The sequence below is a fragment of the Rhamphochromis sp. 'chilingali' genome (genome assembly GCF_963969265.1).
Source record: "Rhamphochromis sp. 'chilingali' genome assembly, chromosome: 2".
Taxonomy (NCBI): domain Eukaryota; kingdom Metazoa; phylum Chordata; class Actinopteri; order Cichliformes; family Cichlidae; genus Rhamphochromis; species Rhamphochromis sp. 'chilingali'.
The window spans coordinates 4,538,856-4,555,282 of NC_137930.1; the positions used below are offsets into that span (position 1 = coordinate 4,538,856).

Sequence of the window (16,427 nt, forward strand, 5' to 3'; positions counted from 1 at the left end):
GCTCGCCATCTTGTTTCTCGCTCAGCGGATCAAACTCCGATTCTAGCTCAGCATTTCCCGATCCAAACCTTAATGGCCTACCATAGCAACAAAATAAAGTGCATAAACATTCGAAAATAACACAAGGATAGCCCTTAAATAACAGTAAAAGTCAGTTTTTTCCAGCTTATTTAGCCGTAAATGAGGTGACGCCAATATGGCGTGCTGAAACACCGTCAAAGGCCTTTGAAGTACAGCCTGTGTGTTGGTTAAGCATGAATCCACCGTTTTTAACATAAAACAACAAATCTGCTACCTTGGCTCTCCATTTGCATGAAATGAGCAATATAATACAACAAAACATTTCTTGCATGAAATAAAATACAACAATACAAATAAAATTTCTGAACTCACCAAGTCCCGTTCGGTTATGTTTACAACGTCACCAAGGTAAGGACAGGTCGGAAAAACAAAAATACATTCTCCAGAGTACAAAAATGGCTTTATGTAGATTTCTGGCTTGTTTTTACTATTTTTTCACTCATTTAAGCAGCAGCTCTGTAAGGACTGTCTGCATTTCTCTCTCTCCAGCATCAAAAAGAAGGAACAACCCGATTGGGTGTGGCTATCACAGGAGTCACGCTGCAGCGTGCCCTTTCACAATAAGAGTCTCAATACATATTTTAGCCATTTTACCTGAATTAACATAAAACACCATGAATTAGCAAGTTCTGCACCCTTTTAACATGTTTTTAAACACAAAAGAAATCCTATAACATGAATTATATCATTGCTGATGTTTTTAATGAATTTTCTAACCATTATGATCTATTTATTGACTATTTATCACCTGTAATATATTTCTTATGACTGTTTTTACTAACAGGCTTTTATTTATTGACAGCTATGTTAACCAGGGTTACATGAGCACCCGTGTGTACACCTGTGAGTATGGACGCACTTGTTTTTAAAAGGTTCCTTCACGATAGATAGAGTACATCGCTTGGGGGGCGTGAGGTCGCGGACCGGGAGACCACGTCCTATTGTGGCCAAATTCGGTCAATTCAAACAGAAGGAACAGGTGAAGAGTTGCGGCAGAGAGCTGAAAGGAACGGACTTCAGCGTGAACGACCAGTTCCCCAAAGAGATCCTGGAACGACGCAAGGTCCTGTTCCCAGTTCGACGTAGCTTCATCCAGAAAGGCTCCCGTGCTGTCATCGCCGTGGACCGGCTCTACGTGGATGGACAGCTGTACCGCGACCCCAGCACCACACCGTGGTTATATTGACTGCACTCCAGATAAGAACCCGCTACACTCTTTTCTTATTCATTCACACTTTCTCCTTTAACATGGGTTTAACCTAGTAATATCAGTATGATGTCATAGCAGATATAACACCGTCACCCTCCGTCATTACTTTAATTGGAATGTTTCCGTTTCGTTTCTTTTTTGTTGTTGTTGCTCACAGTTCATGTGGTTTCTTTCTTTCTCTTGTCTTTCACTGCTGTGATCACCCACTTCCCCACTCACCTACAAACAACACCCTCTATTTCTCCATATTTTCACACCACGATCACGCAAACACATCCGCTCAACGGCAGCACATTCACAACAGCCTCACAGCACGCACAGACTTGCAGGACACATAACACAAGCCACGCTTGTTCATATTAGTGAATATTCACACACACAGTCAGACTTATGGAGCCTCTCACCACACTTTTTTTTTCCTCTCTCTCTTTCTATTTACAAACAAGGGATGTTTCCACATTCTCTCCACCTGTCTAAACGAAACACCCAGCATACTTCATTAGACATACACACACAATTATGGGCATGCTGAGGTTTGTCACATGGAATGTAAATGGAGCTGGCACCAGAGGAAAGAGGTTAAAGATATTTAACCAGCTTAAAAAACTACAGGCAGATGTTGTTTTATTACAAGAAACTCACAGACCTGTCACAGGTTTAAACGAACTTAAAACACCTGACGTGTTTGCAGCCTGTTATAATTCTAGACAACGGGGAGTAGCAATCTTAATACATAAAAATGTTAATTTTACAGTACTCGATACAGTTATAGATCCAGAGGGTAGATTTCTAATTATTAAACTATCAATATTGAACAAAAAACTATGTATTGTAAGTATATATGGTCCAAATGTTGATGAACCCTCATTCTTCCACGGATTTTTTAGTGCACTCTCTGAACACCTCGAATGCACACTCATTCTTGGCGGTGACCTCAACCTTGGACTAAATGAAGAAATGGATAGGCTCAACACAACAGGAACTCAGCGCAATTGGCAATCCACAAATATAATCAAACAGTATATGAGCGACTTTGGCCTTCGCGATGCATGGCGCTCCCTTCACCCCAACAGTAAGGAATATACTTTTTTCTCGCATGTTCATCACTCTTACTCTCGTCTGGATTATTTTCTGGTCAGCAGCTCACTGCTGAGTGACATTTCAGACACTGAGATTCATCCTATAGCTGTCAGCGATCATGGTCCTGTATCTTTAACACTAATGCACAAGAATAATACTACACCAAGTAAAAACTGGAGATTTAATACATCATTGCTTAAAGATGAAGACTTTATTAAATATTTTAAAAAGGAATGGACTTCATATTTAGACTTTAATGACACTCCCGGAATATCTGCTTCTGTTCTATGGGAAGCAGGGAAAGCTGTGATGAGAGGTAAAATAATTTCTTTCTCATCACACAAAAAGAAAGAAGAAAACAAAAATATTCAGGAATTAAAAAAAACAAAAAACATCAAATCACTAGAAGAAGCCTACGCGTGCGACCAAGATCAGGAAACATTGAACAAAATACGCAAGACAAAACTAGAATTAAATGAAACTATTAATTAAAAAAAACAATTCCTTATACAAAGACTTCGCTTGCAGAATTTTGAACACAGTAACAAATCAGGTCGATTTCTAGCTAACCAGTTAAAAATAAATAAAGAAAAAACAACTATGTGCTGCTAAAGATTTATCGGGGAACACAATATATGACCCTGGAAGAATAAACAACATTTTTAGGGATTTCTATGAAACTTTATACTCACCACAAATAAACCCATCTAAAAAATGAAATTGATCTGTTTCTTGACAACGTAACTCTTCCAAAATTACTAGACAGTCAAGCAATGGAACTGGATTCGCCACTGACGCCAAGTGAACTCCAGGAAGCCCTGATAAGTATGCCCAATAATAAGGCTCCAGGTCCAGACGGCTTCCCTGCAGAATTCTACAAAGAATTCTGGACAATTCTGGCACCAGTATTCCACGGAATGTTGCAGGAAATCGAGGAAAATGGCAGACTACCACCAAATATGAATTCTGCCAACATTAGTCTCCTGCTAAAACCAGGCAAAGACCCTTTATTTCCCTCAAGCTATCGTCCAATTTCTCTTTTAAATGTAGACCTTAAAATAATCTGCAAAGCTCTCTCAAAGAGATTAGAGAAAATAACCCCCCTCTTAATTCATCCTGACCAAACTGGTTTCATAAAAGGTCGGCACTCCTCAACAAACACTCGTAGATTACTTAATTTAATAGACTACTCATACAATAAAAACATCGAAACCATAATATTATCCCTAGATGCAGAAAAAGCATTTGACAGAGTTAACTGGAAATTTTTATTCGCAACTTTACACAAATTTGGTTTTGGAAACTCTTTCATAAACTGGATAAGAATATTATACAACTCCCCTACAGCTCATATCAGAACAAATGACCAGACATCCTCCAGTTTCTGTCTCCTGAGGGGCACCAGACAGGGATGCCCACTCTCCCGTTCACTTTTTGCAATTTTTATCGAACCTCTAGCAGCAGCATTTAGACAGGCTACAACAATTAAGGGCATAAAATGTAAGAACATAGAACATAAAATCAGTCTCTATGCAGATGATGTGTTGCTTTTTCTGCAAAGCACACAAACCAACCTCTCTGAGGTAATTACTCTAATAAACTGGTTTTCAAGAGTTTCAGATTATTCAATTAACTGGCCAAAATCTACAGTTCTCCCCATTAACTGCTCCTTCCATAATTCTTCCTCTGCCCCACTGCAATCCGGAAATATTAAATATTTAGGTATTAATGTTTCTCCTAAGCTTTCAGACTTAACTAAATTAAACCACATCCCACTTCTAAAGAAAGTAGAAGGCGATCTGACTAGATGGAAATCTTTACCCATATCACTCATGGGAAGGGTCGCCACTATAAAAATGATGATCTTGCCAAAAATAAATTACTTATTTTTGATGATCCCTAACAAACCATCACAAGCTTGGTTCAGATCTCTGGATTCATATATTTCCAAATTCCTTTGGAAAGATAAACCCCCGCGTATCAGCTTAAAAACGCTACAAAGAACCAAGGAGGAGGATTAGATCTGCCTAATTTTCACCAATACTTCTTAGCCAACAGGCTTCAGCTCATCTCAGAATGGTCAAAACATACCTTCTTAGATGAGCCCTGGCTAGATGTTGAACAGGCACTATGCAAGGATCTAGAGATTTCAGACCTACCATTTATTAGCTCAAACATCAAAAGACATGAATGCTTTAAAAGTATCAACATCAGCTTCTCTCTGACAGCATGGTGGGAGTTTCTAAAAATAACGGAGTCTTCATTAATCCCATGCAAACGTACACCTATCTGGAATAACCCTGACATATTACAAAACAATAATATGATTAATTTCCCAGAATGGAGTTGTAAAGGAATTAAATACTTAGAACATATATTAGAGGGAACAGAATTTATTCCATTTGACAGACTAGTTGCACAATATGGGATCAACAAGAAAAGATTTTTAGAATATCAACAAATTAAATCCATAGTAAAAAAGAAATTTAACCTCAGTCAAGTTTAATTACAAACACCACCAAGTGCGGCACATTTTCTTACTCTTAAATCCCCCAAATTATTATCCAAAATATACAGAACACTTTCTAAATTAGATGAATCAATATCCCTTCCTATTGCAAAGTGGGAAGCAGATCTATCAGTCAGTTTAGACTGAAACTTCTGGTCTCAGGTATGCTTAAAAACCTTTAAATTGATTAAAAATCCCAGTCTGCAATTAATACAATACAAAATACTACATAGAGTGCACTATACAGGTCATCGGATGTTCAAGATGGGCTTTACATCTTCCAACAACTGCTCACACTGTCAAGGCAATACACCAGACAATTACATTCACGCTCTTTGGTTCTGTCCACCAGTGCAGAAGTTTTGGCGCGAGATATGTGAAGACTTATCAAAGTGTCTGAAATGTAACATTCCAACTTCCCCCTTAGTGTGTTTGTTGGGCAGCTTAGATGTCACTTCAGAAAAGAATATAGCCCATATGGTTTTCACTGCCCTATGCATAGCCAAGAAAACTGTCCTCATGAACTGGAAAAATAAAAACAATCTTAATTCTAACCAATATAGAAATTATCTATTAGATTACATTAGTCTTGATTAGGGATGGGTACTGGTGGCACCGGTTCTGACATAAACGGTAGTAACCAGACCGAAAAGCAGCGCACATTTCGGTGCTTTTTTTTCCTGAGCTGTGATACACTTCTAGCCAATCATTTTACGTTTCCGAGGATAGTAGGTGGGGCCAGGTACGTACGTTCTTTTATGCAGAGCTACAGATTAAAAATGCCCAAGGCGAAGCGGTCAAAAGTCTGGCTGTACTTCACAGCAAAATATGCAAACTCAGCAGCCTGCAACAAGTGCTTTAAGATGATACTGTGATACTGTCAAAGGAAGTAACACCTCGAATCCGATGAAACACCTGGCGACGCATAGCATTTTTTTTTTTTTTTTAAAAGCCGAGAAATGCGCCGTATTTGATGGCAGCAGCAGCCGTTCTTCTCTGCGTGAGTAGCTTAATGTTGTTTGTGTGTAATTTACGTTGAGTAGGCTAACCACGTTATTACATTAATGCATGTAAGGTGAACTAGCAAACATCATCATAGCTACATGCGGCTGTCTTCTTGTTTGATGGCAGATACTCCCTTCACCCTGGCCAAAAAGGCTAAAATGACCAAAGAAAAAGAGGGAAACAGCTAAACATGAGAGGTTTTTGGACAAAGTTTGTATTTTTTCCATTGTTTAAGCACTGCTTCCAGCTAAGAGTGATACCATATATGCCCCATAGCTGCAGAAAAGGCTAACATTGTTATCTTTTTACAAAAAACCAGCTGAATATGAGAGGTTTTTGGACCAATTTTGTGTTCTCCATTCTTTAAGCACCGGTTTGAGCACCGGCACAGTTTCAAAAGTACCGATTTGGCACCGGTATCAGATAAAACCTAAACGATACCCATCCCTAGTCTTGATACAGCCTCTGCCACCACATCAGATCAATTGCTCTGGGCTCCTTTGATCAGCTCCATCACCTAGTGGGGGTGGGGGGGTCATAGTTTGGTCCCGCCTTCACTGTTGTGATTGGTGTGGGGGTAGGGACAGGCTTAGGGCGTCGGGGGGGTTCCCCGGAGGCATATTCCTTGGGGGGCTCAACCCGGGGTAACGGTCATGTCCGATTGGGGGCTCTTTTGGCTCTCGGGTGACCGTTTCCTCGTGGCTGTGTGCAGCGGGGCTAGGGGAGGGTCTGTGCTGACGGACGTGGGTTACTGACCTGGTAGCCTGTCTGCCCCTGGGTGGGTCCGGGATGGGCGTGAGGTTCTGGGGGCGCTCCGTCTCTGGGCTGGGGCCCTGGCCGGGCCTCGGGGCCTTGGGTCCTGGTTTGTGTGTTGCTGGGGTTGTGGGCGGGTGGGTGCATGGGGGCCCATCCCTGGCGCAGGGTGCCGCCGGTGCGTCGAGCCACCTGGGGGGCTCTTCAACTGGTGGGGGAGATTGTCACACCTAGCAGGAGCTTTCCTCTCCCCAGGAACTCTCTGCAGGAGGGGGAGATACAGGAGAGGTGGAGGAAGATCTCAGCCTGGGCGTCTATTGTCTCATGTAGTCTGGAAGATGAGTGGATGGTGGGGTGGGTGCAGTTTTCTCTGTGGTGGGGCTGGGTGGACTGTCCCGGGCTCTGTGGGGCCGGGGGGCGCTGCTGCGCTGGGCCCTGGTCTGGATGGGCCTGGGCCCCCTTTCCCTGGCGGGTCGCGGAGTATGGGAGTGCCTACTGGGGTCAGCGGGGGAGCTGGCCCCAGGGAGGGGTCACCTGCCCCTCCCTTCCTTCCCTCCCCATCTCCAGCTGCCTCCCTCCTCCCGCTCCACCACAACCACCCACACATGCAGGGCCTTGGAGTAGGGGTATGTCACCAGGGTGCAGAGGAGGCTACCCCCCCTTCTGTCCCCTTCTGGCTGCCTCTGCCTCAATTTTATCCCACAACTTAGACATTCACATTACTCACACTCTCATTACACATACATATAGGATCTTGGGGGTGGGCACGATACACGGAGTCCAAATTACCATCAGGGTGTACACCTTACCCCTGGCGTCGTTGCCCACCTCTCAATTTTGAATACACGTAGACATTGAGGGCTAGCAGGAGGGACTATGCGCTTACCTGCTGCTCTCTGGCAGGTAGCTCCATGCCCTCCTGGGTTTTAATTGCACCTTAGAACACACATGCATCAACACTACAATGAGCGGGTGGAGGGAGGTTTGGAGTCTTCTCTCACCCCCGTTCTCTGCGGCCTGCTGGAGCAGGGGGCTAGGAGGAGTTGGCCGTCCGACTGCGGTCTGGAGTGTGGGGCCTCCCTGCTGCTGCGGAGTCGGGGCGGTCTGCCTCTCCCCACCGCAGGGAAAAGGGTAACACCACCTGGGTCTGGGTGCAGTTCCCCCCTCCAGGGGCAAGGGTACCTAGACCTGGTTCGTAGAGTACGCTTGGGGAGTGTGATCGTGTGTACAGCGTCTCTTTATGTCTGTCTCCACGTTGGTTGAGTGTGGAGTAAGTGCATATGAGAGCATGAGGGTGGGAATGGATGTTTGTGTCTGTGTGTGCCTGTATGTCTGTGTCTATATGTCAGGTTGGGTATCAGACGCCACCTCTCTGTGGACATCTCAGGCCCTCCAAGGTTTGGAGGCCTATCTCCACCCACCACCACTTCCCCTGCCAGTGGCGGACTCCCTCAGACATCGGTGCGTTGGTGGTTCTTTGTGTCTGGGGATGGGCGTCCGGGTACACACCGGCTCACTCCTTGGCGGCCGCTTATCAGGGCCTGGAGCCTGGGGCTCGCTCGGGCCACTTCGGAGGTGCGGTGCCCCCGGCCTTTCGGCCTGGGGCTCGGTCACTCAGGCACAGCTGGCTGCCGGCGGAGCGCACGGGCACGTCACTGCAACCCCCCCTGGCTTCTGCTCCGCGGCTGCTGAGTGAGCCCTCATCTGGGACTCTCCTCAGCTCTTACTGAGACAGTGGCGCGGCTGCCCCTCTGTTGGTCTTCCTTGGTCTCTTGTGTTCTGGGGGCCTCTGGATGTCTGGAGTTTTGATCTCCTCCATACCTGCTTCATACCCTGGAGGACGGGGCTGTGGCTCCCCACACTCCCTAGCAGATCGTTACATGGAGAAACCTTTGGAATGCAAGCATGCTGATCCACACAGGTATGCACACAGGTGTACACACGGGTATTCACAGACGCGGACTACAGCTTTCTTGGCTGCTGCCTCAAAGCACATTGTGCGCTGTCTATCTTGCGTGCTGCACAATATCGTTTATTACTTAGTATCTGATATTTACTGCTAGCTAGTTTATTGTGATGGTGCCGTTTTTTTATTATGTTGCTCTTTGTTGTTTGCTTTCTCTTCTGTTTTTTTCTCTCTGTACAGGTGACCCAGGTGGTTTTTTTTTTGGTTTTTTTTTGTTTGGGTTTTTTTTTTTTTCTTTCTTCCCCCCTTCTCACCGTCTCTTCTCCCCTTTGGTTTTCTTTCTCTCCCTCTCTTTCTTTCATTCTTTCTCCCTGTCCTATCCCCCAGTCATGTCTGTCCCGTTTGTAGGAACTGAAAATAAAATAAATTCATAATTATAATAAAGGTCAATCAAATGGACCAATATGGCAAGGCCATGATGATCCACTTGATAAAATAAATCCGCTTGGCATCTTTCTTGGCCTTAAGACAACAATTCTGATGGCTAAAGATCCAAACGGGACACACAAAAAAAAAAAAAAAAGAAAAAGGAAAAAAAGGTTCCTTCATGTATGTCTGTGAAGGTTCTCAGTCATCCAGGTCATCGTAGTCAAAGGAGCTTGCAAAGAAAAGCGTCTGGACTTCTTTAAGTTGCTTGATGTAATGTTCCTTCATGTAATGATCTCCTAGAGGGTATGGGGGAGCCACAGCCCCGTCCTCCAGGGCATGAAGCAGGTATGGAGGAGATCAAGACTCCAGACATCCAGAGGCCCCCAGAACACAAGAGACCAAGGAAGACCAACAGAGGGGCAGCCGCGCCACTGTCCCAGAAAAAGCCGAGGAGAGTCCCAGATGAGGGCTCACTCAGCAGCCGCAGAGCAGAAGCCAGGGGGGGTTGCAGTGACGTGCCCGTGAGCTCCGCCGGCAGCCAGCTGTGCCAGAGTGACTGAGCCCCAGTCCGAGAGGCCGAGGGCACCCCACCCCCGAAGTGGCCTGAGCGAGCCCCAGGCCCTGACAAGCAGCCACCAGGAGTGAGCTGGTGTGTACCTGGGCGCCCATCCCCGGACACAAAAAACCACCAACGCACCGATGTCTGAGGGAGTCCGCCACTGGCAGGGGGGGAAGTGGGGGGAGATAGGCCTCCATACCTTAGAGGTCCTGAGATGTCCCCAGAGAGGTGGCGTCTGGTACCCAACCTGACATATAGACACAGACATACAGGCACACACAGATACAAACATCCATTCCTACCCTCATGCTCTCATATGCAATTACTCAACACTCAACCAACGTGGAGACAGACATAGAGAGACACTGTACACACAATCACACTCCAAGCGTGCTCTAAGAACTGAGTCTAGGTACCCTTGCCCCTGGAGGGGGAAACTGCACCCAGACCCAGGTGGTGTTAGCATAATGCCAGCATACAACTATACTATTAGAGGAACATCGCCAGAACACACAAAAACAAGAACAAGACAATATATAAAAGTTAAAGTTCAGGCTCAGCTTTGGAGAACAATTCATGTAAAACAATTGTACTCCAGTTCTGAAACCTTTCATTTGAAAGCCTGTGTTTGCTCCGGAAGATCCTCTGGGTGTGGACCCTTTTGCTGCTGCTGGCACAGTGACTAGTTATGCAGAGACAGAGGCATATGAGATAGAAACAGACTTAGCCATTATCACGTCTGACATTTAGTAATAGCGCAGTACTTACAGCTCTGCATTTGTAGTTTTACAGGTGAGATGCTCAGCATTGCGTCCTCCAGGGCTTTATCCTCATCCATCCCTATGATGCAGGCAACAATTAGATAAATATATACTGAACTTATTTCACATCAACAACGTTATTAAATATTATTAAAACAATTTACCCAGGGGTTTAGTTGGAGGATTTTTGCAATCAGACGCAGACTGCTGCTTCTTCCGCAGGTACTGCTGCAACTTATGCATCCATGTTCCTTGACTGCAGCTCTTCCTCATGATAAAGGCTGCATAGCCGTCACCTCTGCCATCCCAAATATCCTTCCAGGTGCTCTTGGTTCGTGAGCCAAAGCCAACCAGCTGATCATCCTCAGAGGCATCTGCAGCAACACTCACTCTGCTGGTCTCGCAGTTCAGAAGAGTCTTTCTCTGTAAAGCTGAGGGCATACTGTACAAATGAATGCAAGCTCTCCTTGCCATGCCTTTCTTCCACAGAGGTCCCTGCAGCCTCTTCCTTCTGGAGATCTTTGATCAGGTACATGGTGTACCCGACATCATTCTCCAGAAGCCACCGGAAAGATTTCCCTTTATACTTTCCAAACTGCAGGATGTACTCTCTCCCTGCACTTCCTTCATGTCAGACACATCCCCTCCTCTCTGATAGACGTCAGTCAGAGCATTCTGACGTACAAAGTCCTCCCTCACAGGTGCAGACTTGTCCTGCAGTTTGGGGTCATTTTTAATCCGTCGAGCTTCTTTTGACGGGTCCTGGAGAGTGTATCCAAGTGGCCCCTTGCGGAACACCACTGAGATTTTCCCTGGATATGGCGCAACTTTCTTGTGCATCTTGACATGCAGTGAAAAAATAAACAATTATATTAAACAAAATTGATTCCAAACAGAAACAAAGACATTTCAGGTTATAATCTTGCTGCACATTGTGGCTGGGTTTAACAGCAGGATGCAGGAGAACAATAAAGAGAAAATCTGAATAAACATTTGCGATAAGTGTTTTTTCTCCAGGCAATACAAACTGTGTCGCAGTGTTCGTTTGATTTTGGGACCTGAAGCAGACGGAGTTTTGGACCCAGATTACTCTGCGAGGCTCCTGACTACAGTAGCCGTAATGCTCCGGCAATCCACCAAGCGGTGCGCCTTCGTAGCTTACCAAAGTTGTACTAAAACATTGGACAGATTTCTGCGCGCCATGTACCATATAAAATCTGTTCGAGGTCAGTAAGCACAACCAGAATTCATACATAAAGCACACTGTCGATTTTTGAGAAAATTAAAGGATTTTAAGTTCGCCTTACAGTGTGTAAAATACGTTATACAGGGGGGGGGGGGGGGGGGGAAGGAAAAAAAAATAAATAAATAAAAAAAAATCGCGATATATATCTATCTATTTTAGGCCATATCGCCCAGCCCTTGTCCATTGCATCGCAAATGATATTGCAACACATCTGTTATCTTTAAAATACACCTGAAAATTTATTCTGTTCGTTTATTCTCATTTCAAACAACGTTTCTTATCTTTGATCAATGACCAAGGAGCCGATGGTGCTCTTCGGGCTCGATCTCCTCCATGCCTCTTTCATGCCCTGGGGGACGGGGCTAATGCTCCCCACACCCCCTAACAGATCGTTACATGGAGAAACCTTTTGAATACAAGTGCGCTCATCCATACAGATGCGCACACAGATGTTCACAGACAAACTACACCTTTCTTGGCTGCTACCTCAAAGCACATTGTGCACTGTCAATCTTGGGTGCTGCACAATAACATTCAATATTTAGTATTTACTGTTATTTACACTTAGCTAGATTATTGCAATGGTGTGGTGTTTATTATGTTCCTCTCTTTTTTGCTTGTTTTCTCTTCCCCCCCCTTCTCTCAACAGGTGATCCAGGTGAGTTTTTTTTTCTTCCTTTCTTTTAAGTCCCCTTTCTCACCGTCCCTCTTCCCCTCTGTTTTTCTTTACACCCCTCTCTTTTGTTCTCTCTTACCTATCCCTCAGTCATGTCTGTCCCATCTGTAACAACTGAAAAATAAAAATAATCATAATAACAACAACAAAAAGGTCAAATGGACCAATATGGCAGAGCCGTGATGATCCACTTGGTAAAGTAAATCTGTTGGGCATCCTTCTTGGCCTTCAGACAATAATTCTGATGGCTAAAGACCCAAACGGGACAGGCAAAAAAATAAAATAGAAAAAAAAAAAAAAAAAAAAAAAAAGAACATAAACAAGGATCGCTGAGATCTGTTGCAAGCGGTGCATAATTTGTTTTGTCTTCTGAAATTTAAAAGAAAAAAAAAAAAAAAAAAGCCGTATCTCAAACTCGCAAGAGCACCAGAAGACCATAGTGGCCAAAAATATATTACATCTGTAGTGGTTTAGCACTACCATAGAAAATGAATGGAAAACTGTTTGGGGCCGTTTAGTTAAGCAATCCCAACCTCCCATGCAGGAGGCCTGGTTTTGATTCCCAGCCAGTGCAAGAGTGTTTACACCAGTATAAAACACCTGTGTTTTTAGTGGATGGCCGACGCTAGCACCATTGACCAACAATGGGCCTTCAGGTCTGTGTCATAATCATTAATATGCAAATTATCAAATCAAATCAAAATTTATTTATATAGCACATATTAAAAACAACAGTGTTGACCATAGTGCTTCACAGTCAATAAAAACATGAGACAGTTAAAACAAACAATAGAAGAGGACAACAAACAATAGGTAACAACGCAACAAGCTAAAACAGCCAACTAGACAGAATCAAAAGCCAAAGTAAAAAAATAAGTTTTAAGACGTAATTTAAAAGACTGGATAGACTCGGCAGTGCGAATATGAACGGGGAGGTTATTCCAGAGTCTGGGTGCCACGGATGCAAAGGCCCGGTCGCCTCTCGACTTCATTCGAGTCCTAGGTTGTGCTAGGAGCCTATGGTTGGATGATCTAAGTGCCCTGTTGGGATTGTATGAATGGAGTAAATCAGAAAGGTAACTGGGCGCTAAATTATTCTAAATATTAAAAGTGAACAAAAGAATTTTAAAATCTATACGATATTTAACAGGGAGCCAATGTAATTTGGCTAAAATTGGAGTTATGTGTTCATGAATTCTCGTACCTGTTAAAAGACGCGCCGCTGCATTTTGAATTAACTGGAGCCGGCAAAGAGAGGAGTGTTGGAGGCCCGAGTAGAGGGAGTTACAGTAGTCCAATCTGGATGTAATAAATGCGTGGATAAGCTTTTCAAGATCTTTTAAAGGAAGGAACGGCTTTGCTTTGGAAATCTGACGCAACTGGTAAAAGCTGTTTTTTACCACAGTGGACACCTGTTTCTCGAGTTTAAAAGAGCCATCCAGGAACACTCCGAGGTTTCTTACAGTGGACGAAAGATGGCTAGCGAGAGGGCCTAGGGCATCAGCTAACTGGTCTAGCGGAGTGTGACTACCAAAGACTATGATTTCGGTCTTATTCTCGTTCAATGTAAGAAAATTATGTGATAACCAAATTTTAACTTCATGCAAACAGTTGAACAGAGGTTGCAAAGAAGCAGTCACATCGGATTTCAAAGGTAAATAAATCTGGATATCATCGGCATAACAGTGAAAGGAGATGTTATGTTTTCTAAAAATTAATCCCAACGGCAACATGTACAAAGAGAAAAGAGCAGGACCGAGCACGGACCCTTGAGGCACACCACAATAAATAGGGGCAGAAGCCGAGGAGTGTTGCCCCATAGCAACAGAGAACGACCTCTCTGAGAGATAGGATTTAAACCAAGATAAAACCGTACCTTTGAGACCAACAACATGTTCCAATCTTGATAGAAGAGTGTTGTGATTAACCGTGTCAAAAGCAGCAGACAAGTCAAGTAAAACTAAGACCACAGAATATCCAGAATCTACAGTTAAAAGAAGATCATTAAAAACTCTAAGTAAGGCTGTCTCTGTGCTGTGGCGAGGTTTAAAACCAGACTGAAACTTTTCATTAATACCATTTGCATCTAAAAAGGCCTGAAGTTGTTTTAGAACTACCCTTTCCAATATTTTGGAAATAAAAGGGAGTTTAGAGATCGGCCTGAAGTTAGTGAGAGCATTAGGGTCAAGATTTTTCTTTTTCATAATAGGTTGCACAACAGCATGCTTAAAGACAGACGGTACACAACCTGATGACAATGATGCATTCAGCAGAGATAAGATACAAGGACCAATAACATGTAAAGCTTCCTTAAAGAAACAAGAAGGAAGAATATCATGCGGGGAACCAGAGATTTTGAGATGATCAATTATATCTTTTAAAGCAGAATAAGACACTGGCTCAAACTGTTGAAAGACAGTCAAGCATTCAGAAGCTGGAACTGGGTCTAAAACTGATGATGGGTGAGATGGATGAGAAGCCCTTAGAGCTGAGATTTTATCAGAGAAATACTTTAAGAATTTATCACAAAGAGCAGGGGAGGCATCCCTATAAGTGGTAGTGCGAGGGTTTATCACAGAATTAAAAGTATTAAAAAGTGCTCGGGGGTTGTGGCTATTAGTCATAATAATGCTAGACAAAAAGGCAGATTTGGCAGCTTTAACAGACTTTTGATACTTAGATAGACAATTATGGAGGATGTCCAGAGAGACGTGGAGTTTGTCTTTCCTCCATTTTCTTTCAGCACGACGACATTCACGCCTAAGGGCGCGAGTAGTATCATTTAGCCAGGGTTGTGAGGATTTGGCACGTTTAATTCTCAGAGGTGCCACAGAATTAAGGATGTCAGCGCATGTAGTATAAAAGAGGTTAGCAAGCTCATCCGCTGATAAAACCCCATTACAGTTAGCATCAGAGAGGGGAGAGTCAAGGAAAGCATCAATGAAGTGGGTGATTGACTGGGAGTTAATCGTGCGCGATTGCCGCACAGGGCCATCACTGTTCAAATCCACATCGCTCGCTACAGTATTAAACAAAACCGGAAAGTGATCTGAAATTATCATGATCATTGATCAATGGCCATGAGTACTACTCACCAAGAGTTGAACAATGGCTCCAGTCACAGCATTGTAAGATGGTGAACAATGTACTCTTAGATTCAGACTCTTAAAAATATTCAGCAGTCGATCAAAAACACAAGAAAACCATGAATCAACATGCTCTGCTTTAACTTTACCTGATGCTGCTGAAGTAGTTTTTATTAGAAACACAGAAATTCTTTTATCATGGTTTGCTGTATGGGAGGCAGGATGAAGGAACCAAATGCAGAACTCTGAGACACTAGGGTGAACTAAAAGAGGCAGCTTTATTGCGCTGTAGCAGAAAACGCCATAAAATAAACTTGCAACAAACTAACGTGAAAACTGGAAACTAAAACTAAACACTGGGAAGCTACAAAACTGGAAACGACAGACTAGGAACAAAGATAACAGTGAGTACTTGGGGACGGGGGGAGAAAAAAAAAAAAAAAAAAAAAAAAAAAAAAAAAAACACACACAACAACAACACAGATGTGGACCCTGAGACAGAGGCATGAACTGTGGGACAGGAAAAATAAGTGGAGTAGACATAATACGGACACAGGGAAGGCACATTGTTGTTCTAGCTTCTAGTTTCAAAAGAACTAAAACCATTAATAACAATACCCAAGAAATATAAATTAAACACAAAACACTGGGTCACACCCAGGACCATGATATTGGCATAAAAAGTTTACATTTCTTCGGCATTGAACAGCAGAAATTAGGATCTCTTGTCGGAGGTGATTTCTTTCTGTTCTTGAAGTACACAGAGAGAGAAAGAGCTGTGCACGAAGTGCGATTTTATCGTGGTGGAAGCAAAACGGCAAAAGTAAGAGTGAATTAATGATGATATTTATCAAATGTGAAGCTTAGTTTGGATCTTTTGCTGCTGGTTCAGTGAATTTTGGTTGGAGAGAGATAAAAACCTGTAGCTCAGAATCTGTGAGATGTCAGCTTTCAGCCTCCAGTGTGTCTGCGTACGTGCCGTCGGGTGAGAACGCAAACATCTTATAGATTCTGATGCATCGGGTGCGCACTCTCCTTTTACGTCTTTGTGTGGAATCCATTTACCTGCTCTCGTTTGCCGTTTTACCTGTTTAGTGGTTGTTGAAATAGTTTTGTGAGCTTTAAC

General features: G+C 43.6%; 1 protein-coding gene across 2 annotated transcripts in view; it reads left to right on the plus strand.

Annotated features, from left to right (window-relative positions):
• The window catches only part of ldhd (lactate dehydrogenase D), a 53,891-nt gene that overhangs the window by 17,882 nt on the left and 19,582 nt on the right, over positions 1-16,427 (plus strand). Inside the window, exon 1 of one of the 2 annotated variants that reach the window (XM_080864118.1) lies at positions 1,004-2,363. The exons of the other annotated variant lie outside the window; for it this stretch is intronic. Coding sequence (XP_080720244.1) covers positions 2,341-2,363 — 23 coding nt within the window. The 5' untranslated portion in view covers positions 1,004-2,340. Of the gene's footprint in view, positions 1-1,003; positions 2,364-16,427 lie in introns of those variants that run through there. 2 annotated transcript variants of the gene reach the window in all.